The sequence below is a fragment of the Aquila chrysaetos genome, chromosome 6 (genome assembly GCF_900496995.4).
Source record: "Aquila chrysaetos chrysaetos chromosome 6, bAquChr1.4, whole genome shotgun sequence".
NCBI lineage: Eukaryota > Metazoa > Chordata > Aves > Accipitriformes > Accipitridae > Aquila > Aquila chrysaetos.
The window spans coordinates 4718256-4742269 of record NC_044009.1 but is presented as its reverse complement, the minus strand read 5'-3'; the positions used below and the strand labels follow the sequence as shown (position 1 = coordinate 4742269).

Sequence of the window (24014 nt, the reverse complement as noted above, 5' to 3'; positions counted from 1 at the left end):
TGCAGATACTAGTGGTATGAATTCTTTAAGTGAATGAAGCATTCGTGTTTGATGTCATTAATTAGGAGCTGACTCTAGAGGGCACTCTAAATCAAGATAGCATTCTCTTTCCCCTTTAACATCGAAAGATCACGCTTCTCTGAAGAAAAGCAATAAGAGTCGCTGTGCATTCCTTCTGTCTTTCTCACCAACCGCATGGTCTCTCAGCGTATTGGAAACACGAATATTGGTTTGGACTGGAGAGCTACTCTGGAAGATGTGTCTTAATTATTTAGCTCTGGGGGGATTCCTTCACAAGGATTCCAAAACACTGTGAGCTCTAACACCCTACCTCTCGTTTTCATGCTGACTTAAATAATTTGGATGTTTGAAGTATCTTTGCAGGGCTTTGTAGAGCATAAATAAAAAGCTGAATGGTTCAAACTGAATGGTTTTTTCTTATTTTCTTGGACAAGAGGTAAAATACTGCTTTTTTTCCTCAATATATTCAAAGAGAAAGAAGCAGTGTCTTGACTTGCTGTGGTTTGTTTGTTTTTTTTTAATATTCCTTTCCAACAGCTGGTAATAACTGGTAGTAAAACATGTAATAATGTACAAATTCCAAACTGAGATTTCACGTAGGGATTTTTTTTTTTCTGTTCTTTGTAACTGTCCCTGTAACACATTCTTCTTTTGCTTACATTTACATACAGTTTTGCGATCCTTTCCCAAACAACTAAGTAATTGTACTTGGGAGGGCATTTTCTGGTTAGAGATTGTAAAGCCTCAAAGTCCTAATGGTTCTTAGTTGCTTAGTGTTGGACCGCAGCATAGGGCAGTAGTTTCCATATCAAATGCCTTTCTGTTTTGGCAGTTGCAGTAGGATGTATCCATGGACCAGCTGTATGTGGCCAAGGCAGACTATTAGAAGTGCTGGTAGCATTTTAGGGGGAGTGTAGGTATTGCTATTCTCAGTCATGGCTCTTGCTGTTAGAGTAACTTCCTAAATTAAAAGTTGAGCTCCTTTTAACATGTATTTTGAAACCTGAAAACGCAGCATTGGCATTAATTGCACAGATACAGGACAGACTTTGAGGTCACTTAATTCAGGTAGCTTTTCAGTAGATTTTCCTCTGAGCATGAGAACTGCTTCCCTAATGACTAAAAAAAGTCCCCTGGTTGTTTTAAGATCTTACCTGAAACTGTGGCTCAAGTTCTTGGTCGGAGAATATTTAAATCTGCAAATATAGTGTCTGTTCAGATTTCTCTTTTCTTTGCTGCTCTGGAAAGAATGATGCATTTCTTTTACAGCTTAAAAGAAAGTCTTGTCTTGACTGCTTGGGGTGCATGGTCATCGTAGTACACACAAAATTGGGCAATATGATTGTTGGGGCTCCCCTCTTTTGTTGTACTGAATATACTTTGCCTTTTTCCTCAGGAAAAGTATTACTGTTTCCCCCTGAATATACAATTGGGTAATACAAAACTTGTAATTTTTACCTCTGACTTGAGTGGTTATGAGGATAGTAATTGTTTCAGTCTGGAGATTAAAACTTGCCTCCCATGTCAGTTATTAAATGTGGGAATAGCTGCAGGCTGTGGAATAAAATATTTGATTTACAGTGTAACTCTGTGAAAGGCTATAGCACAAGAACTGTATAGATTTGTTTGGTATAAAAGCTTCATTTAAGAGGAGAAGCAGCAGCAGCCTACTAGACCATTTCTGGTTGTGATTTCTATTTTAGTAGGCTGAAGCCCAATGTGGTGATTTGTGTGGTATAATGATGGTAATTCAGAGCTGGAAGATGAGTTGTCTGTAATTTTGAGCCTTTCTCAGTGTTACAGCTTCTTATCAGCAGAGTTAACAGGAGCTGAACTGCCTGTAATACATGGAGTTTTCCTCCTTTCTCAAGTTAAAGGTTAAAGTTATTACAAGCATGTCTGTGAGCTTTTGTTAGCATTGAAGAGTGCTTTGGACACTTGCACATTATTGCTGTGGACATATTTTTCTACTTAACGTGGTGAGCAGTTGTTTAATTGGAAAAGCTGTTACTTCTCTTGATCCTGACTGTAGTAAAAATCAATGTCTTCTCTGCAGTCTGAACTAATAGGAATCAAACTCATTGAAGGATGAAAATGGTTTAATCAACAGAGCACCATCCTAAAGGTTATTTTAAAAAAACCCCAAACCCACAAACACCCCCACCCAAGCTCTGAAACTAATGAGCAAAACACGGTGCTTCCTACCTTAAGTTGGACTAATGGAGGGAAGGTAGTAGAGGTTTTAATCTGAAATGGATCTAGTGATATTCTTGGGAGCTATTTGATTTCACAGTCTTTCCTTTTAAACACCACTTCCTGTATATATCTTCATCCTTTGGATTAACTGAAAAATGAGGTCTAATAATGGGTTTCTTCGCAGTGGAAGCCCTGAAAGGCACTCTCTATTCATTCCAAGAACTGAATCAAACAGGATTATCAGGCTTGTTCTTGACCTCACTTGTCCAGTGAGGTCCACTTATTTAAAATATATCTGGTTATTGGTATCCCAAAGTGTAGATATCATTGTGAAAGAGGTAGTGAGGGGAATGACAACAACATTTTGTTGCCTACTCCTTTGGAAAAATGTAGGGTGTTGGGGTTGGAATTGATGTCTTGTAACCCTGTGACTTGGGTAATGGTCTAGGCAATCATTTCTTACATGCCTGTAAAGGGAGGCTACAGAGTATACTTCATGTTGCTTTCCTGACATTGCATTCGCTGTTAATATTTAACCACTGTTAACAACCATGCTTTACAAATAAGCCTGGAAGTACAGGCTTTGATTCTAGTTAGGCAGCTTTCCAGTTCCCTCTCTTCACTAAACTTTTAGTTGATTTTTTTTCCCTGTTAGTTCACTCCTGACAATTCCCTGCTTAATGTTATTTTACAGCCATGACTTGCTACACACTGGCATCCTCATGGAAGTTAGACATGTGCAGTGTGACATTTTCATCTGTTGTTTAGGGGGAGGGCACTAGTTCTTCTTGCTGTCTGTGTATGGTTACATGAATGTGAAGTTACATGTGCATGTGCTAGTGTAGACACGTGATTTGAAAATTTTCATTCTGAAACTTGATGACTGGAGACTATAAACAGGAACGAAGCGGATAACCTAGTGTGTGTTCTGTGACTGCGTAATGACAACTATGTTAGGGAAATTGAAACAAAGGGTAACCTTTAAATTATTTTTTCACCTCTTGATACGCCACTCTTGGCACGTTCAGATCCTAAAAAGCAAAGAAGCAGATTTTGTTTCATGAGGAAGTTGCCTGCCAAGCTTTAATGTAAGTCTTATTAATGCAAGTCTTATTAATGGATTATCAATGAACTCGTGAGGTGTATGTGTATGCTTGTTACTGATAAAACACTAGCATGAAAATTCAGCAGTTCCTGTCAGTCACCTCGTCAAAGTCTAGACATTGTGTTCAGAAGAGAATGAGATAATAGCTCATAGACCAAACAAAGAACACCTTTGAGGTTCTACGTATCACGTGTCCAAAGACTTGCCTGTGCGGCTCTGTTTTTTTGTGCACTTTGCACGCTGTTTCTGTTGCTCTTCAGTTCATGTCTTGATTAATGAATCAAATTGTTAGCTGGAGTGGGAACCAAACGTATTAAAGAACTTCCTGTGATGTTGCTTAACTTTGTGCTTTAGGTTTGGTTTTTTTTTTCCTTAATGCTTTCAGTTGGGCCGTTGTCAGCACTTGAGGGGAAAACTGAAGATTTAAAATTTGCAATTGCAAAGTCAAGTCTCTACGTGGTCTTTGTGGCTTACTTGAATTTACAGTGTTTTGGTGGGTTTTATAACTTTTTTAGGAGTCTGACACTAGATGGCATACTGCATCTTGACCGTGTCACCTGATTAAAAAATGGGCACTGATTACTCTTGAGCCCTTTTTGTTGAAAGAGGTTTCTTATGTTTCTATGCAGCAGCTTTAAAGGTGTGTGTTTATTGTTACATTAGAAACTTGCCTCACATCATCTGAAACTCAAGCATTCCTCTTGTCCTGGAATGTTTGCCTTTCGTGTAAATTTACGTAGAACATGTAAATATTTTCTTAAATGAATGTTTGTTTCATGGAATTATCCCTGTGTGTGTGTGTGTATATGTTTCAGTTAGGTCTTGATTTGCAATCTGCAGGCAGTTGCCTTCATCAAAGATGTAATGTCTGGAACACAATTTAGAATGGGAGGGAATGGTACTCTGAGGTTTTACAGTTTTCTGCAAGTAATTTCAAGAAATGACATAGATAGATCTCACATATCCTTATTATGTTGCCTTGAAATTATTTTGTTGCCCAATTCTGATGGGGATTATATGCTTTAAGTTTTTCTGTCTTAGTTTGTGTGAATTGCTGTGTTTTCTCTCCTTGTCGCAAGAAGAGACAACTAAATAGAAGATCTGAGGTGCCTTTTATATTAAATCTTCTTTCTGATAGGTCATTGAAAGAACAGTGTCAGGGAAATACCGCCATGTTGCCAGTATAGCCTTCCTAAAAATACTAAGTTAATTTGTGTGTTTCTGTAGTAGTTGCATTACATATGAAACCAAGGTGAACGTAGTTAAGACTAGTGTGTTTTTTATGAGAGAATTTGGAAGGAAGATCAGAGTCGGAATATAGTCACGTGAATGGGATTCTTAAGCCCTTAGTGTGATTTTATGTTAAATGCCGATAGGAAAATGTGCATTGTTTTGACAAGTAGCACAGAACTGATTTATGTTAAAATATACAGCAGGATCCATTTTTTTTTGAGTGTGTTTGATAAGCTAGTGTAAACCATGCTTAACTATTGCTACCTCTTCATCTGCAGTGTGAGAAATATTGTGAAACTGATTTCGAAAGGCCTTTTTGACTGTTAATTGGTTGATATTAGCTATCAAAAATCTGCCGCTTCCTTTTAGTTCACTTAAAGCTTCTGCGTAGGTGGTTGAAGACCGCTGTGTGAAATATGTTCCTACATCAGTAAATCCCTATGTTTGAAAAACAAATCAAAATAAGTTGAGTCCAGCAAACTGCTTACATAATTTGTGTGATTTAAGGAAGGTCATGTTGCCCTCTGAGCAATAAAGTTTTTGAATTTATCTCTTTATCAAGTCTTCCAAAGGGTAGAGAGACCTTTTTCAGAAGCATGAAAGGTCTAGTTTAAGTGTAGTAGGCTGTAGCATGGCCAATGCAGATACATGCCTAACACTTGGTTGCAATTCTTACTTTGCTATATATTTTTTTTTTTTAAGGCTCTGAAGAAATGGATGCCTGTGCATGTGGGAAAGTATCAATTTTTGACATAAAACGCTATTTCTTCCTGTGAGATGGAAGCTGTCTTGTTTGCTTACTGTTATGAATTTGTGGAGGGAAAAGGAGAAGAGGAATAAACCGAGAACCTTCTACATTATTCCATGTTTTGGGGGGTTCTGGAGGGGTGTGGTGGAACAATGCCTGAACTAGTTTCATATGGTAGGTATCTTCTCCCATAGTTTTGGGAAATGAAGAGTTTCTTCCCTATGTAACTGCACTAGAGTCATGTGGTTTCAGACTGTTAACATTTTTTCAAGATTATAGTAGAAACTTCCTGTTTTTACAGCTTATCTCCCTGTCTGGAGGAAAAGATTATTATAGGTATGGTCACATCCTGTGGTTATTGTCACTCAAAAAAAAAGTCTATTGAATTTGCTGAAGCCTTTGAATGTGAAAGTGATTACTACACTAAAAAACTGTGAGCTGTAGTCACGTTTCCGATCTGTGCTGTGATTTCAATAAAAGACTGTAAATCCATTGCAAATTTTACATATCTGTTAGTTCAATTTCTGCTATACTTGGTGTGTTGAGAAAATCTCCTGGTAAAGAATCTGTCTTACTCTGGAAGGAAGATTGTAAAGGAAGCATTTGGCAGTCATTTCCTTTAGCTTGTGAGTGTGAGCATGCTTTATATTATAATAGTTTGAACATACCACAGGCTGTTGATAGAGGTATCAAGTTTTCTACTCCCAAAGTTACTTTTAGTTGAAACTGGAGGGAAGAACAGGCAAACTTCCATTGTTTTACAATTGCTTTAATAGAGTTGAAAAAGATGCCTTTGCTTACTTCTACCTTCCCTCCTTTTCTTCCGCTTTACCCTTTCCCCCGCCCCCCCTTTAACTATTGAGAGTTTTATTTTGTTTGCTTTTTTTATATACAGCTGAGAACAAATGGTTTCTTGGTTTTTTTAAATCCATTTATTAAATTCTCAAGTATGTAAACTTTTCCATTGAAATATGACTTTTTTTCTTGACAACTATTTGGATTTTTTTCTTGTTTAAGATAATACCTTATAAAATAAATTGTGTGTGTCACTTTGTCATTAAATTCAATAAGCTGCTGAACAGGTTGATGTCTTGCCGTAAGTACCACAAAATCTGGCAGACACAACTGGATTTTGTTTTAATATTCTTGGCTTATAACGTACCATTCTGTAATTTGGAGTTTCCCAGGGCAGGGATTTTCTACAAAAACATTTTTGAATTTAAGTATTGGTCCCTACAGAGAAGAGGAAGCAAACCAGAGGAGAAATATTGAAAAAAAAGTTATTTCTGTCATTAGCAGACATGGACTTTTTTTGCTTAAATTTGTCTTGCCTGGTTTGTTTTCATTTCCGGATATGAAAGCTGTAGCTGGTTTTCAAGTTATTTGTCTCACTACTTGTTCCCTAGTAGCTTGGTCACAATATCCCCATTAAGTTTATTACAGTTCATACTTATATATTCTACCTATGCACGTAAAGCTTTAATTTTAAAACTTTGCCAAGTTGCTGCATTCCGCAGGTTGTTTAACTTTTTTTTTTCGTTGTTTTGTTCCCCCCCTACCCCCTGCCTCTTCCCAAAGAAAGCATACTGTCTTTCTGGCTGAATTTTGTCCTGTTTGAGGTGCAGCAATTTTAGAGCACTGTCCTTGAATTAAGTTTTAACTGTAAATAGGAAATGCTGTCTCTTCTGTTTTGTGTTTGTTTTTTTTCTTGGGCTTTTTGTTATGCACACTCAAGTCTGGTTTCAAGGGTTTACATAGCTGGCAGAATTGAGTCTTCAGCATTTGGAGGGGGGGAGAATAGGGAGAAGGGTATGGAGTGACACTACTGTGAACATTCACTTAATTGTATGGGGACTTGAGATTGAACTCCTAGTGGGCTGGGCTCTCTCTGTTTGGTTTGATGGTATGGTTTTGTGTCGTTTCTTCCCCTCCCCCCCAAACACTTACGAAGCTAGGCCTTCCAGTAAAATCCTGAGATTTCACGTGTTAGCATGTGAATTGCCTTAGTCTTCACAGCTCCCTAGGGGAGCGACTTTTGTTTTTTCTTTCCTACTGTGACAGAAATGCTGTGTGCATCAAAGATGCTGTATAAAAATAACCTACCAAATTTCTTGCAAAGACATGTAGTGTGGAGTTAGGCAGGACTTTATGTCCTTGAAGTCTATATCCCCAGTATTCAGCTGAGTGATGCGCTGACTGTACCAACAGGAAATTTCTGGCTGTGTCACAGGTTCTGGGTAGGCCGAGAAGGAATCTGAGGCAACTTGTGTTTTTACCTGATAACAAGCAATTGTACTGATAAGCAGTAAATACCATCAGCGCACAGGTCTTGGGATTTTTTTTATTTTTTTTTTCCTTAGGAAGACTTTTGTTTGCATTTGTGCATTGCACTTGAGACTTGTGCCTCTTTTGTCAGGTGGAGTTTGATCCAAAGCTGTTACCTTACAGGGGTGGCAAAGGAGTTGTTGTTGGCAGTTGTTGGTGACAGTTACAGCAAGGGTGGTGCCTGGAATTCTTCGGCCTAAGAGTGCTTAAAATGATGTTGAAGTTTTTCAGACTTTTCTGTGCTTGATTAGGGTCTTCCTTTCCCAGAGTACTGATGTGGTGTCAGATTTTAATAGTGACCTGTACGGACTTACAGCTTGACTGGAGGTCTTCTGAAATACAAACCTGAACACTGGGTAAGTACAGAAAAGGAGTCATAGTTATTGAACTATAAAATGCGTGATAGTGTTAGTAATTTGGTTTAGCAGGTGCTAGGTTAGGTGCTGCGTACCTAGAGGCTTAGGGGAAAAAAAAAACCAACCCTCACCCCAAACAAAAACAAACAACCAACACCCCCCCCCCAGCCAAACAAAATCCAACCCCACAAAAAAAGCCAAACCTCTGAAGGTTCATGGTCTGTGAAGGGTACAGGTTCTATCTGGGGATTTGAGAGAGGCAAGGAAGTGGTTGATCTGAATTTTAGTAGTTATACACTAAATTAAAATAACTCTTTGTGTGCTGATTTTTAAGAACTGCTGCCTGCTGTATATGTAAACGTGGTGGAGCGGAAGTGGACAAGACTGATTGTGTTTAACTGTAAGCAGAGTTTACAGCCTCCTTAGGCAGGCTTGGATTACAGAATGAAATGGCCTTTTGATTATGTTGAAGCAATAATAACATTGCACTGAATTTCCTCTAAGAGATTACGATTTAGTAGTGTGGAAAAGCACCCTCGTATAATTGTGGAGCAAGCTGTAGCTGAATTAGTGCGGTGGCAAGAAGCTGCTTAAAACTCAATGCATGTTTCCTCTTGGGTTTTCACATGTGCTCACAGATACACAAGTGCAGACAAGACTTTTCCTGCTTCAAGCAGGTTTGAAGAAATTTGTGTGTAGACAGTAGTAACTGTCTTGACAAGAGCTCAGTATCATTTATTCTCAGCTGTGTTTACACTAATAAAAGAGTGCATTATTTGCAAAGGAAGAAAACATCACCTCTAACCTGACCAATGGTTTTGTGTTTAGAATAGGTAGAGCCTAGATGCTTTGATGTTGAATTGAAAACAAACAGAAATGGGTAACAAATATTCAGTGCTCCTGTTCTGAGCAGTTAGGTGACCTTTCATGCTAGTAGCCCAGCCTATGTTTCCTCTCCTCTGCTGAGGAATCTTCAGTTGACCGTTGGCCTCAGGAATTCTCTAGCTAATTTTCAGCTTAAACTGCCTCTGCTTCAGGCTTTTTGTTTTACTGGAGGTATCGCTGTTATTTTGGCTGGGAATATATGCACTGACAGTGAGAGGGAAACTTGATGAGGGCTGGAATTAAGTGACCCACAAGAAAAACAGTGCTGTGACAATAGCAAGCTGTTAGCTTGTTCTCCATGAACCTACTCCCTTCCTCTTCCCCCCTACCCAATGCCAAATCCAAAGGGAGAGCTTGATTTACGTGAAGCTCTGAAGACAGTGTTAAGTCCCATTTAAAAATAGGTTCAGCTTAGCAGGGGTTTAATGTGTTACACTTGTTGCTTTCCTAAGCTGGGAAGTAGTGTTATATTAGCTTTTAGAAAACACTTGTCATGATCACATCTCCGTGTGTTTTTAAAAGTAAATTTAAGGTTTCTCTTTGTAGAATTTGTGCAAGCCAGACAGTGTGCTTGAACCTGCTTTTTAAAAAAAAAATTAACTGGATGAGTTAACTACATGACTTGAGCAAGCTGCCTTTAAGTGTTTGTGGGACCTCTTTGTCTTGGATGTCTCTTAAAATAAAAAAGTTAATTTACCCATTTAATCTGTATAATCTCATTAAGTCTGTTTACGGTTAGTTTGTGTTTCAAGTGTATACATATCTGGTAGACCTGAAATTGCTCCCTTGGAGCAGTGTTTCTAGTGAGTGAAATGTTTATGCGTACTTGATGGCTAAATCTGTCGGAAGAAGTGGAGAATGCTGCTGATCGATAGATCTTGTGGCTTGGTGGAAGTATATCTGTATTTAATATTCTTCAAATTTGTAAGTCTGTGTTTAATATTCTTTAAATATGGTAGGACTCTTGTGCAAAGTTATGAATTATTCGTGTTTGTTATGAGTAGTATGTCTAGAAAGCAGCACACTTTACAGTTCTTTGAAGACACGCTGTCTGTCACTTCTCAGTGCTCAATCTTTTATAAGCTGAAGTGCGTAGGTACAATATACAAAGCGTTACAGTATTCACGGAGAGCGCTGAAAACCAAAAACTGCAAGTTAACGGGTGCTTTCCAGTCCTTTGCTGTAAGGAGAGAAGGTGTACCTGCGTGTATATGTACATGCCTTTAAGCATTGTCAGCAATTACTGACAGCAAGTCAAAGCCTTCTTTTTTTCAGATTTCCAGCTTCTGTTGTTTCTTGTCACGGCCTTAATGTTTCTTCAACTAGGTCTTCCGTTTAATTATAATGTTTATTATGAAGTCAGATATCGGCTCCCTTGGCTGCGTGCTTAGGCCTGTAGCATGTGGAGTGCTTTGCTTGTAACTGCATCCCTTGTCTCAGTTCGTTATCTGTTAATGGTACTCAACATGACAGGGTTGTTTTGATAAATGGCGGCTGCCAGGAAAACTGGGCTGGATTTTGCATGCGGTGGAATTGAGCTTTATTTCATTGTGTAACACCAGATAACTGATGCACACTGGACTAAACACAACAGTATGTGGTGCGAGGTCTGTTAGCAATTGTTCCAAAGCTGTCACTCGGTGAATCTCTGCTCAAGCCCGCTCTAGGTCTCATTCTCTACGGTGTATTTGCCTAACCCTTCTGGAGGTAGTTTTTGCCTGAGTAGGCTTGACGGGTTTTGTGTGTATATATATTAAAAACTCACACTTTTTTTCCCTTTTTCAGACATGCGTGCTTTTAGTGTTGATATTAAAAGAAATGCTGTTGTAAGTTTACAGTGCTGTGACTAGCAAAGGTGTATTTCATGACCAAGAAAAGATTTTCATCTTTTACAATCCATTTCCAAAAGACAAGATAAAAAGTCCCTATTGCAAAATGGAGCTTGAGGCTGTACTCTGTGCATGTTTTTTTATTTTAGCCTATGAAATGGGGGCAGATCTCTGTATCTCATAGGAAAGCCAATTAGTGAAAGTTCAGTTGTTTCTGATGTCAGTGATTGAATGCTGTAGCTGTTCTGTTCATTCAAGAATCTCCAATATGCTGTATAAAAACAGATGGGACTTCAGATGATTTCAGTGCCATCTACCACATTGCTGAATTCTGAAGTTGATTCGCCTTGGATTTGCAAGACAGTGTCTGAGATTCAGGAATACTTTCCAGTTCTGTTGCTGTGTTCAAACTGCTGGATGCTGTGCTTTGTACTGTTTGAACAACTTTCATCGTAATGAGATACAAAAAATTCTACAGATACACTTTGTGGTTTTTTTTTAAATTTGAGTGCATTTTTCCAGTATATACTGACTTTTAGGATTTGTGATCCAAGCTGGCTCGGTCATCAGTCCTGAAGGGATAAGGTGTTTTTGAACAACTACCATCAAACAGGGTATTTTTCAAATAAATGCAACTTGGCCTGAATTAACTTACAGCTGGAAAGCTCTTTTGGAAGTCATTAGAAGTAAACACTGATTTAAATACACACTGGAGCAGTAAGTTCCTTTTTGTGATTTGCCAGGTGTCAGGCCACATTTGATTAGAAAATTGAAGTGAGGATAAATGCAATGTGGTTGCTTTGTGCTGACTTAAGGATTGAATTTCAGCTCTGGCAGGTTTGGAGCTATCACACGGCTACTTGGTTACAAAGCTTATTTTGAACCAGTTCTTTTGAAGATAGGCTCCAGTTCAGAAGCTCTTGTACAATGAATATTGCAGGAGCAAAGCTTGTGCTGTACACTGTCTTCAATTTGTATTGATCATAGCAGTCTTGCAATGTGGCAAGGACATTAGAATTAATCAGTTACTTCAGCTGTGTTAGTGGTTTTAGGTAGCTATTTCTAGAAAGTACAGAATAAATTTTGAAGTTGGATCTTTGTCTCCTGATGGACTCCTGTGCTATAGTACAAAACAAGGTAGAAATTGGATCTATGGATAAAGAGAGGGAAAATACACAACTACAAATAATTAACAGCATCTGGAAAGAATAAGTTGGCAGACAGTACTTGAGGGTGTTGCTCTGATTAATTGGGTTTGTGAACCTTGATTTTTTTTTTTAACTTGGCTTTGTAAAAAAAAAAAAAAAAAAAAAAAACCAAAAGAAAAAAACAACCAGCTTTGAGAAGGTGTACTCCCGTATTTGTTTTATAGGCAAAATACTGCTGCATGGCTAGGAAATGGATTTGCTTGGCAGGAGGGAAGTGCATGTTGCCCTCAGGTAGTGGATTACATAGATGACTTGTTTTGCGTGTTATTCTGCAAGGGAAATAGCGAAGCTTTGCTCTAAAATTAAGTCGGTGCTAGCAGCTGAAAGGTCATGGTTGTGGTGTTAAAGAACAGTGCGAGACGTTGTGAATTTCAGACAAGTTACAGGTTTGCACGAAGGCACGTAGTAAGAGATGAATATTATTTTTAAAAATTGCCAATGAAATACAATTACAAGGAACATGTTTTGCCGAGCAGATGAATTTCTGTTTCTGACGGGGGGAGGGAAGACGTCGTAGAAAGGATTTTAAACAAAATGGCTTACTAATTGATACGCTGCAACAAAATCCTTGTGTAGTAGCGTCTTTTGATGTGCCACTGGACAGGCGTCTCTTTCTTATCCATCTTAGGAATGAATGCCGCGTGTGGATGTATTCCCTCCACCCCTCTATTTTATCTGCATTTTCCCCACCCCCTGTGTGTTTTGATCAGCATTTGTGGAGGCGAGGAGGGCTGGTAGCATTAATATTCCTGGCTGCGGCTCTGGGATGTGAGCCGCTGATCACTCCCGGGGATGCTTTGCCTCCTTAATATCTTGCTTGCAGATGCATTTTCTAGCTGACCACGCTATTAAAGAGCTGCCATCAATCACGGGGCTCCCGGTTCCGGCTCGGCTGAGCGGGGAGGAGGCAGAGGCGGGCCGCCGCCGGGGGAAGAAGGAGCGTGTGTCTCCGTGTGCGTGCCTGCGCCCCGCCGCGTGGACCGGGGAAGCGGCGGCGGGCCGGGCCGGTGCGTGAGAGCCGGGCGGGGCGCGGCGGGGGTAACGGACGGGGGGCCGGGGAGTGTGTGTGTGGGGGGGGAAACCCGGCGGGGGTCGGGCGGCGGGTGGGATCCGCGCCGGGTTTTCCCCCGCGCCGCCTGCCGCCGCCGCCGCCTCCCGGGGCCGTGCGGCGCGCCCGCCTCCTCCCGGTGCCGGGCGGGGGCCGGCGGCCGCGGCATGTGGCGGCGCCCGCAGCCGCGCTGCTGAGGGGGCGGTCAGCGGGGGGGGGGGGGGGATTGGAACGGGGCGGGGGGGGCGGCGGCGGGCCCCGGCGACGCCGTTCGCTCCGCCGCCCGCTCCGCGCCCCGGCCCAGCTGCTTGGCGGCGAGGCGGAGGGGCCTCCTTTTGTTCACCAACTGCGCTTTCTCGTCGCCCCTGGCCCCCGCTTCCTCCCGTCCTCTGCCCTCCCCTGCTCCCTCCTCTGCCTCACGGGGTCCACCGCTGGGCACCGCGGCCCCCCCCCCCCCCCCCCCAACTGACCCCCCCGCCTCCACAGGCTCCGGAGGAGAAACCCCCGGGTTTGTTGGGGTCAGGCTGTAACAGCCGCTGGGATTGCGGACGAGTTGTGTTTGCCCGGCACCTCCGAGAGCTGCAGAGCCTAAGGCCGAGGCTGGCGGGTGAGTGCACCCCTCCTCGCCGAGAGCGGCAGGACCTTCGCCTGGATGGTGGTGAAGGCCCCCCCGAGGAGGGGGTGGTGGTGGTGGTGGGTGTTTGCAGAGAGGACAGCTAGGATCTGCTTTTAAAACGAGGGGTGAGGGTCAATAGAGCGGGTCTCCAAACCAGACTGATGGGGGAACTTCGGTGCCTTATGCGTACAAGTTGTATTTCCAAGAGGAAAATTGTTAAGGTTGCTCTTAAAGTTGACTAATTGTTACGTAGCCAATGGTAACACAGAAAACACCTGGGTGGAGAAAAAGCTCCACTTCATTCTCTTTTCCCCTTTTGGTTACTCCAGTTTTTTTCCAGGAAAAAAAAAAAAGTTGGATCGACTTGGTAGGTGAGGTGGTAGTTTTTATTGGCCTAGGAAGTTCAGAACGCTTGTAAGACTGCTGGGTTTTCTTCCCATAACAAATGCTTTACCTCTGTGTCCTAAATATAAACAGTTCAGCTAAAGGGAGCGCTGTGTTTTAATTCCTTTTTTTTTTTTTTTAAAGCAAACGAGATAAGGATTGCATTTTCCTTATTCTGAAAGAAAGTACTTTTTCACTGCACTTGATAAAATGGAATGCCTTTGAAGTACTAATCGGTAGGCTGTGCGGTGTAACTTTTTTTAGCGATGTTTAATCGTGTTTTGAGATAATGACAGGAGACCTGCTTGGCCACTTTGTTTCCTGAGGAAGAAACCAGCTCTGCTTTGTTTTGCAATTGGTTTTAAGCTCTTCTTGAGTACATGTGGCTTTGCACTGCATGGGGCATTGTGTGACTGGATGGCCTCCTTACAGCCATATGGGGCTTCTTTAATTGTATGCGAATGAAAATGGCAGTTAACAAGGCGACTTAATTTTTTTTTTTTTAACTTAACATTAATGTTAGGCATGAAGTAGTGGAAAGTGGAGAACAGAAATCTAGTGAAATGTAGTTTCAGATGCTCCACCAATATGTTTCTTCTGGGAACTCGCTTTAAAGTAAACTGGATTTAAAACCCTACAGACGAACACTATTCCAATGTAAAGCCGTTAATCTGCAGGCAATTAGTTCCAGACGTGCAACCAACTCTGCATTTTTGTCAGTTTTTGTTCTTACAAGCAATCGCATTTTTGAATACTTACGCCTAGCGAGTATCACAAGACAGACGTTTTAGATGCTTAACAGCAAGTTGAGAATTGTGTAGGAGCAGCATTTAAAAGCTTTTATTTGTTTTTCCAACCCTGTAATTTAGTAGTGTTTAAAGTATTTTATAAAGATCTGTGGGACCAGTGAAAGGTGGTTTGGAGTCCAGAGCACTCGAGTGCTTATTGTACTCTGGCAGGCTGGGTGCTTGGCAGGCACTTCTTGAAATGTTATTTGATCTGGCTGCACGATAGAATTGACTAGGATTACACAATCCGCCCCCCCCCCCCCCCCCCCCCCCCCGGCTGTTTGAAAGTGATGCATCAGCGAGTGTTGTTCAGTAGCGTATTTTAAGACATAAACTGCATGTATTCACTTTAAACATCTTTCCAGAGAAAGGCAGTTAAGAATTTGTCTTGTTTTGTGGTTAGGATTTATGAATTGAGGCAAGGGCTGACGTAATCTATCCTACCACTTCCTTTGTGTGTGTTTTATAGTTGATAGTGCTTTGTTTTACTTAAAATAGCCAGGACTGTGTCTTAAATGCTTTTCTATCTCCTTTATGCTGTGGCCTTCAGTATAAGCAGACAACTTGTTAAAGTTGTATGTGATTATGCCTCTTTGAGGAAATGGTTCCTTCCTTTTGTCACTAAGGTTCAGTGAATTGCTTGTATGCTAAGTAGATGAGACTTTAATTTTAATTAACATAATGATGTATACAGCTGTTCTGTCAGAATGCATCGACTGTCTTTGCAATTTAACTACAGGTTGTAGAGAATCTCTTGGTGTGTTTCTCAACCCCTCTTTTGCTTACTTTTATTTATGTAGAGGTGACAAGATGGGGCTTTTGTTTCCTGAATGTGAGTAGTTAATAGCTCATCTGTGAGAGCGCTTTGTTTTGATTTTTGTGTGTGGGAAAGAAAACAAGCTATTTATTGTTAAACTAAACCTAAATCTCCTTGTTTTTTGGGTCGAGGGGGGTTATGCTACCTATTGTTTGGCTTAAGAGTACCCAGAAGGAATCCCTAACTTCCTAATTTTACAGGGTCAGTGATAGGTTGCCCCCCCCCCCCCCCTTTTTTTTTTTTTCCTGGTGTACTATGAATGAGTTCCTGCTATAGTGATTGACCTATGTGTAGGTGAATCACTTAAAGGGTGATTGTACTCTCCATCTGGAGAAAAACCAAGCAACTTTTAAAGTGTATAGACAATGCCATTCCTTTTTGGCACCTGAGATAATCTTCATGCCGTTGAAACTTTGATTTAATGGACCAAATTTCAGCAGGTGAAAAATAGTCAGATCTCCACAACCTCAGTGGGGTTAGTTGAGCATCAACTGCAAGTACAGTTCGATATCCAGCTCATAGTCCAAAAATCCCATACCGAGGATCTAAGCTAACTACTTGGTAGCATTTTATATGGTTGAGGCTTATAGGCAGAAAAAGCCATCCTTCCAGTAATTTTCTGCTTCATCTTGGCATTGGGGTGCTGCAGATTTTTGGGAAGATAGTCTCTTGGAGAGATATGCATTGTATTCTTTAAAGAATGTACAGCTTTATAGAGCTGGCTCTAAATGTTCGGTCAGTGTGCATACGTTAACCTTTCCTTGTTCTGGGACTTTTTCAAGTGGTACAGAGAGATTGTGTTGATGCTGTGTATGCTGAATTAGGAGTAAAACCTTTTTGTAAAACACTGAAAACCAGTATTTCTGTAATTTGTTGATATATATGGATAATGTGGTATTTCACCTGAGGTCCAGTTACTGGTAAAAAAACCAATTATGAAGGCAGAGTGTAGAAGTAGATACCATGTGTTGAGATGATCATGAAATGCTGTTTTGGCCAAGTGATTTTCAAATTAAGGATATTTCTTTGTAGCATTAGCTGCATTCATCTGACAGATGAATGGATTAAAATGTGCTGATGGGAGTTGTTACAGTCCCCAGCTGTTGGCCTTATCCCTCTGGGTGGCCATTGTTCCCCTAGTCCCCAAAGCAGGAATATCTAAATCGTGAGTGAAACTTGGTTTTGAACTGCCAGACGTGTTTAGTTAAACAAATGCTAATTCTACTTTAGCTGAATGTACCAGGCAGAAAACAAAAGCAATTCCGGAGCTAAGTGGCAAGTGCATCTGAGAGTTCTTCCTTAGGGGTGTGATAGTTGTTGAGGACTTGGCTTACTTGGCTCCGTAGCTAAGAGATTCAGAAAATTGGATAGAACTAGTAGTGTTTTCTAGGCATTAGGAAGCAGAAATTCCATCTAGCCTGTGGTGTTTGATGCAAACGCTCAGCACTTTCATCTCTTTAAAGGCTACAGAGTAGTTTTGACTGCTTTACTGAAGTGGTGACTTACAGATGCGATTGGGTCAGGCAACAAGCCTGCGCGTTAGTTTTACTAATTTTTGTGAGCTGTAATGTCTTGGCTGAGATGCCTACTTCCTTTATTTCTTTTGAACATTGTGCATTTAAAGTGTCACTCAGATCAGTAAATGACTTACAGAGAACACGGAGTAGCTCTGTTTTGCATTTTAGGGGTAAATGAGAGAAATGGTATCCTAATCACTGTAGTCCTAGAATAGAAAGCTACCTGATACTCTGATGTGAATCTCTAATATTGATAGTCAATTGCATGAATCTTTAAACAAAGTTTTTCATCTTGGTGTGCAGAACACTGAACACTGCTTTAGAAATAGGTCTGTCCAAGGGGCAGCAAAAGTGTCTTTGGTATATGAGGGGAGGTTCTTCCAGTTTTCTGATCTTAATGCATCACTGAGCTGCATGCGGTATGGATATAAGCACTCAGTTTAATGAAGATTGCCAAGCTACGATGGGCAGGCCTTTTCTTGGAATAATTTACTAGCCAATAACATGTAGATTAATGTGCAAATATTTTCTGATATGTATATAATAAGGTGATTTCAGAAGGGGCATTTTAGGGAAGAAGGGCTGAGTCAGGGTAACTGGAATCGTAGTTGGCATAGTTCAAACCGTCATATCAACTGGACCTTGCTTTGTCTACTCTTTGTCTTACCGTTTCTCATGTTGGTGTGTGTATTTCTCACAGAACAAATTTCTCTGTTACTGAAGAAAGCAAAAGCTGATAATGATGTAACACTCTCAATGAAGTAATAAAGGATAGGACCCATGAAAAACTTCCTCTAAGCTAGCTTTCTGTTTATGAAAAATATTGTGAAGCATCTGTAAATGGATCAGAGGGAAATCTGTTTTTTGTACTTCAGCTTTCTTAACAGAAGTGAAATTCTTTCCAGAAGAGTGGACAAAAATAATATTTATTCCAAAGTTTGCCTGGGGTAGTGGTTTGAGTTCTGACCTTTGGATACAAAGTGAGAACAAATAGTGTTGAAAAATGTAAATGATTAAAACAAGCTGGCTTTCTTTAGGAAACTTTTTTTGTCAAGCTTTTTGCCAAGAAGAGGTCTTGGTGATTGGATAAATGTTTTACTACTGGAATACATAGTATTTGATTGTGATGTGTAGATTTTCTTATAACCACATGGCTTTTTTATGTAATGGTGGGTTTGGAATTCAGGCCTTTTCTAATATTAGTAAAAATACGGAAGAAATGGTGGCTGTAAATTTAGCATTAAAAACATAGCTGTACGCTTCTTTTGGGAAGTAATGGCAGATTTTGAAAGCTAACTTGGTTTGATTAGGCTTCTATGAAAATGGGTATCACTTTCATTTTCATGTAAGATAAATCTAGAATGCATTAGTATTGGTTCCTAAAAGTTAGATACTTGCAGATCTTTCAGTCTTGGTTGTTTTTTTTTTTTTTTAATTGAATTGACTGTAAAAAGCTGTATGATGAGTAAACCTTTTACTAAAACCAACCAATCTTGGTGTAGATACATTCCTGCTTCTGTAACACCAGTTTTGTACATGTAATAAATTTTGTCTTAAGTGCTGATTTGAATTTTCTTGAAACTAGCAATAAAAAAATGCTTTGGTTTTGGCAGTGGTTTCTTTGAATTTGCTTATTTGTAGAGATGAAAATGACTTGTTTTTGAAATAAAGCTGACTTTTTGTTAACAGGCAATACATGTTTCGGCAGCATCTGGAGTCTGATAAGTTTTTATTCTGTTTAGATGCTTAAAATTAAAAGTGTTTAGTAGTTTGAACACTGCTGTCAGGTTTTGCGTGTTAATCTTGTTTTGGAAGATCAGGGCCTCCGTTTTGATCATTGTTGTTGGGAACTAGAGACAATGCAGAGAATTTTGCCATTACATTGGACATTTTAACCCACAGTTCTGTAATCTCTGTTCTTGTTCATCTAGCTAGTAAAATGATGGCAGTAAAAAGTTCTAAAACTTCAAAATGACGTAGCTTTAGGTTTGTTCTTTACTGGGGAGGTTTCAGCTCATTAATCTAATCAGTCTACAAAACTCAACATGTTTACCTAAACCAGGACCAACATGTTACATCCTCTGACTATGGGAAGTTCCCAGCCTTTCTGTTCTTGCCATCAGGCCGCCCCCGTCTCCCCCCGCTATATTGTTTGGAAAACTGTAGAAACCCAGCAGAGGGTAGCAGGTATTTAAATGCAAGCACAAGTTGGACCTGGGAACTTAGTTATTTGTATTTTTTCATGTTGTGAAGTTTCTTGGGTTTACTCAGTGACTGATGACTAAAAGTGGCCTCAGCGGGTAGTTAAGTTACAAGACAGTATGAAAATGACTCAGCCGTAATATTAGAGTCAATACAATTCAAGCACTTAAGGTTGGGGACTTTTTTTTTTGTTTGACATAGTAACAGATCCCTGTAGAATTTACTCTTGCAAGCAGTCAAAACATACTGTATTTGCTCCATTTCCTATGGAAATCTAACAAAGGAGCCAAAAATCAGATTTCCCTTTCCTGATAATAAAGCTATTCCTTTGAGATTAGAGCTGGAAATGGATTTTTTTTTTTTAATATATATATAGCAGTTCCTGCTTATTAATTGAATGCTCTTAGGTAAGCTTGTATACTGGTTTGTGTGAGAGTATGTGAGGAAGAACACTTCTAACCTGTGTGTTTAATATTGGACTATTTTAACTGGCTTAAAGTTGGAGACCTAGCCTGTGCTTGTAGTTAAGACTGGTATAAAAGAGTTAAGAGCAGCCCAAGGTTGTTAGATCATTTGGAAACTGATTACCCTTTCGCAGTGTAATAAAGTAATTATGAATAGTGTATGAAAATTGGTTGCAGTCTGTTTCAACATTATGACTGCCTGTCTTTAAAAGAAATTGCATTGTCCTCTTTTGTGTTGATCTTATAATTTGCATATTCAAAGCATGTTAGATATTTGCCACTTCCAGCTGTAAATGCTAAGTAGCATTTAAAAAAAACCAAATTATGCCATCTGTTTGTATAGGTTTTCTGTGAGGTTTTTCAGTTCTTGATAATATTTCACCTTGGGTCTGCTCTCTTTACAATAGTACATGCCACCGTTGCTAAGGGAATTTGAAGTACGCTCTGGTCTAAATTGAAAGAATTCTTTCATGAATGAATGTCGTAGTTGCAACTGAGCAGGGCTGTTGCAGCTTCATCTGTTGGTAGGGTACTTCTCTGCAGCCCTGACATAAGAAAAGGTGGTGTTTGGAAAGAAAGAGTCAATGATGCTCTATTTTTAACTCAAGTAGCACATCATCAAATGCTCCAGTACATGGGGAATATCAATGTGAAATTTTTAAGATTTAAAAAAAAAAAAAAATTAAAAATGAGTTTTACCCTAACTTGACTTTGTGTACAAATGAGATCTGTGGCTTTGAGTGATACAATTTGTGACTAAAATATTGTTAATGTGAAAAATAAGTATAGCTATGATCTCTAAATCACAAGTAGGAATGGTTTAGCTTGGGATTGTTTGTTTTGCCTGTGCTTCCTTTAGAAGTTTTAGCTGCTTGTGAGACAGTTGCTGATTTACTGGAATTTAGCAGCATGCCCTGATTGCAGGTACTGCTTTGGATTCTCTTCCAGCAGGGTGATAATGAGTGTGGGCAGGTGCAAGTGGTAACCTCCTGTATCATGTCACTTTTGTCTGCTGGTACTTCAGAGTCAGAGTCTGGATTTGAGGGACTAATTGTCTGAAGCTTGCCCTAGAAAGATGTGCAGACTCCATCTAGTTGGTAAAAGCAAAGCTTGTGGATTTTTAAAGCATGGAGTCAGGAATATAAATTGGAATAAAGATAAAGATGTACATGCTGAAATTTAGAGTTTGTTTGTTTTTTTTTTAAATGCTCCTGTGAGAAGTTACGTTTTGGCATGAAATTTTATTGAATCCATGCTTTTGGCTGAGTGCTTTTCTTCCGAGGACGTACTGTAGTATCTGAGATGCCAAAGGTAAGCATCACTATCTTGTTCTGTTACATTCATGTGGGAGTTCAACAGTAGTTTAGGATTTCAGGAGCATTACAACATTTCTGACAGCAAAATCTTTGCTCAGTACACATCTCAGCTCATTTTGAATAGAGAGAATTGTTGTTGGAGATAAATTCGAAGCATTGTATGTCAGGTTAGTAAAATCCTGATGTCATTTTCAACTCTCTGAAACCCGTGCTATGATGTGTAGCGTGAAGTTGACGTGGGTCTCGTGAGAGAGCTCTAAGAGGTTGCCAACCTCAGGTGTTTGGTTCCTTGAGCCCAGTCGGGGGTTGCTGCCTGCCGTGTTCGTCTCGGCACTATGGTGGTAGCATGAGCGTCTCGGCTGGATTTCAGTGCAAAGCCCTCTGGGGTGGCAGAAATAGAAGCTTAGCATAATGCAGATATGATGGCATCTCTGCCCATGGAAATCTGTATGAGCTTTATTAAAAAGGTGTGAACAGACTCTCTGACACTAGTACAATGCCATGACTCTAAGCTAAACTGGTATGTTGGGTTTCTATCGTAGGCTTTTTCATAGTTGAAAAATCAAGTCCTTACCTGGCCGCTTCAGAGGAATACCTCAGGTACTGGGCTGCAAGCTAAAGAGTACACCACACAGAAAGCTATCTTTTCTGTGTTCCTATATCTTTATTAAGGTTCCTAAAGACAGCTGATGCAGCTGAAATACCTATTGAAAATATGAAACTAAGCATGAGATTCTGCGGTGTATTTTTTGCATTGCTGTTCTGGATATCTTGGTGTTCAAGGAAACTCGAGCCAGGCCAGGCATACTTCATAAACACTGGTGTCATTTTCTTCAAAACTGACTCTTTAAAGCAGTTTGAACATATGAAATGCACCGGTTTTGAGTTTGCTTCCATGGAAGTTCTAAAGTATATTAACTATTCTTCTTAAGCAGATAAACAAGTGATTTAGTCCTATAGATAAGTATGTGGATAGATGATGAATAATAGAAACTTTGCCTGTGCTTATCTTTAGAAGATGTTGGAAACTTTCCCAGTCTCTTGCAGCCTAAATTGTGCATGTGACTTCTTCAATTTATTTTTGTTTTGAAGCATAATATGCAAGGAAAACAGTGGTTGTGTGTTGGGTGGGTTTTTTTTGGTTTTGTCTAGAATTAAATAGAGATTTTTTTTTTTTCTTCTTAGAACTCTTGCTTTGATTTTTGCTTTGTTGGGGGAGGGGGATTGTTTTTTGGGGGTTTTGGTTTCCTTCTCCAAAAAGGCTTTTTTTCCCCTCTCCAAAAAGGCTATTACTTTGTGGGAGTTTTTTAAATTCTTAGCAGTGTGAGTGAAGTTACACCAGTCTGGGGAGCAGTGGACAAAGAAATAATATGCACAGCACTAGTGAAAAATCACAAAAAGTTTTTCACTTTGCTCTTGGGCTGAGAGCTTCATAAATATCCTTCTGTAGGAGTTTATCATGTTTTTTCTTGGCCCTAGCAATGCCACTTGATACTAAAATGCTATACATAAAGATTTATTTAGTATTCTAAATAAAAAATAGTTACACAATTGTTTTGAAATGTCGCTTATACCAAAGTTCACTCTGATTCACAGGCCAGATCATAATTCAACACATGTTAAGAACTAGTCAGCAAGTAATAAATCTCACCATAGCTGTATATGTTATCTCATGGGAGAGGCTACAGGACTGTAGGAGAAAACAGGCTAATCCCTGAAGTGTTGGATAGGTTTAATTAGGTCCCAGTTGCTTGGGTAACTGGCACTTGCTGGATTTTCTTCTGTAGTATTTTTAAAGTAGCTCTTCAGTCAGCTCCTGATTAGGTTAGTGTTTCAGGGAAAAACTTTGTGACATGACATCCTTCTAAACTCCTGCTTGTTTGGTTGTTGAGTGCTAATGTGCAGTAAATGATGGAAACTTCATAGACAAGAACCTTCAAAGGTATGCTTTTAGAAGTAAAACTTTATTGCATCATACTTATAATAAATAGTGTAGTTTGTTTTGCTGTCTTTGGTTGCTAAAGGATCACCTCAGGTTTTTATTTGAAATAGCAAGTGAAATACGGTAATCCTAGTTCATGTTATTGTGGGAATAAAGAAGGTCTTAAAAGACATGCCTTGGTCGCAGATTGATTAAACGCTGCTATGAACAGTTTATGGTGCTGTTTAGCCTAGTGTCTTGTCCACCGTAGACTGCAAGTAGTTTTAGTAAGCTTTTAACGTTGTTTCAGAGCTGTTACTTAAACCTTAAAACTTTACCTTTAAAATAGCTAGGAATTTCCTACTGCTTCGTTTAGGAAAAATAACCTCCATTTTGAAGGTATTTTCAGGGTGATAAATGGCTTGTGTGGTCTTAATTTGCTTGTCATGGGGTATTAGCATGTAATTATGAAAGCTAAGGAGATTTTCCTTTTTTTATTTCATGTGCTCATTCTTTTCTTTAAGTGTTTCAGGTCTCTTATTTTTGTGAGAATGTATCATTCAGTACACAGAAGATGAGTAGTCCTGGATTGAAGGCGAGCAAGGCACAAGGCCACAAAATCAAACTTTTGCCACAGTACCTCTGCCATCTCCTGATTACTATTGGTGGCAAATGATGAGATGTGATGGTATTGTAATGTGAACGAGGCCACCAAATTTCATGTGTGGCTTAATCATTTGCATCGGTTGTTCTTTGCTTAATGGCTTATGGTCTAATTTTGCAATATTGTTCTCGGCAGCTTACAAGATCAGACCTAAATACATTAATACAACTGTATTGCCTCATTCTGTTACGTGAGATTCCATTGCTTTAGTCATACACTAGTTAAAAGTATCTGCTGAGAGTACTGGAAGTAGAAATTATATTAACGTCTGAAGCATGACCGAAGTCAGGAGTTAGTTCATGCAGTGTTAAAATACTTCCTCTTGGCTTAGATTAGAAGCAGACCAATCGCTTGGAGCATTTCTTAATGTT

The 24014-nt window shown here is 39.8% G+C and overlaps 2 protein-coding genes across 6 annotated transcripts in view; one reads left to right on the top strand and one right to left on the bottom strand.

The window, feature by feature from the left end:
* LOC115343017 (heterogeneous nuclear ribonucleoprotein U-like protein 2) overlaps positions 1-12529 on the bottom strand; it is a 51847-nt gene extending 39318 nt beyond the window's left edge. The window contains exon 1 of the mRNA XM_030018428.1: positions 12460-12529. Coding sequence (XP_029874288.1) covers positions 12460-12529 — 70 coding nt within the window. The remainder of the gene's footprint in view (positions 1-12459) is intronic.
* The window catches only part of RERE (arginine-glutamic acid dipeptide repeats), a 257327-nt gene that overhangs the window by 38269 nt on the left and 195044 nt on the right, over positions 1-24014 (top strand). For 2 of the 5 annotated variants that reach the window (XM_030017395.2, XM_030017392.2), the window contains exon 1: positions 12684-12913. The exons of 1 other annotated variant lie outside the window; for it this stretch is intronic. The gene's annotated coding sequence lies outside the window, so the exon portion shown is untranslated. Of the gene's footprint in view, positions 1-12682; positions 12914-13441; positions 13562-24014 lie in introns of those variants that run through there. 2 more of the 5 variants (XM_030017396.2, XM_030017394.2) reach the window with 2 other exon arrangements.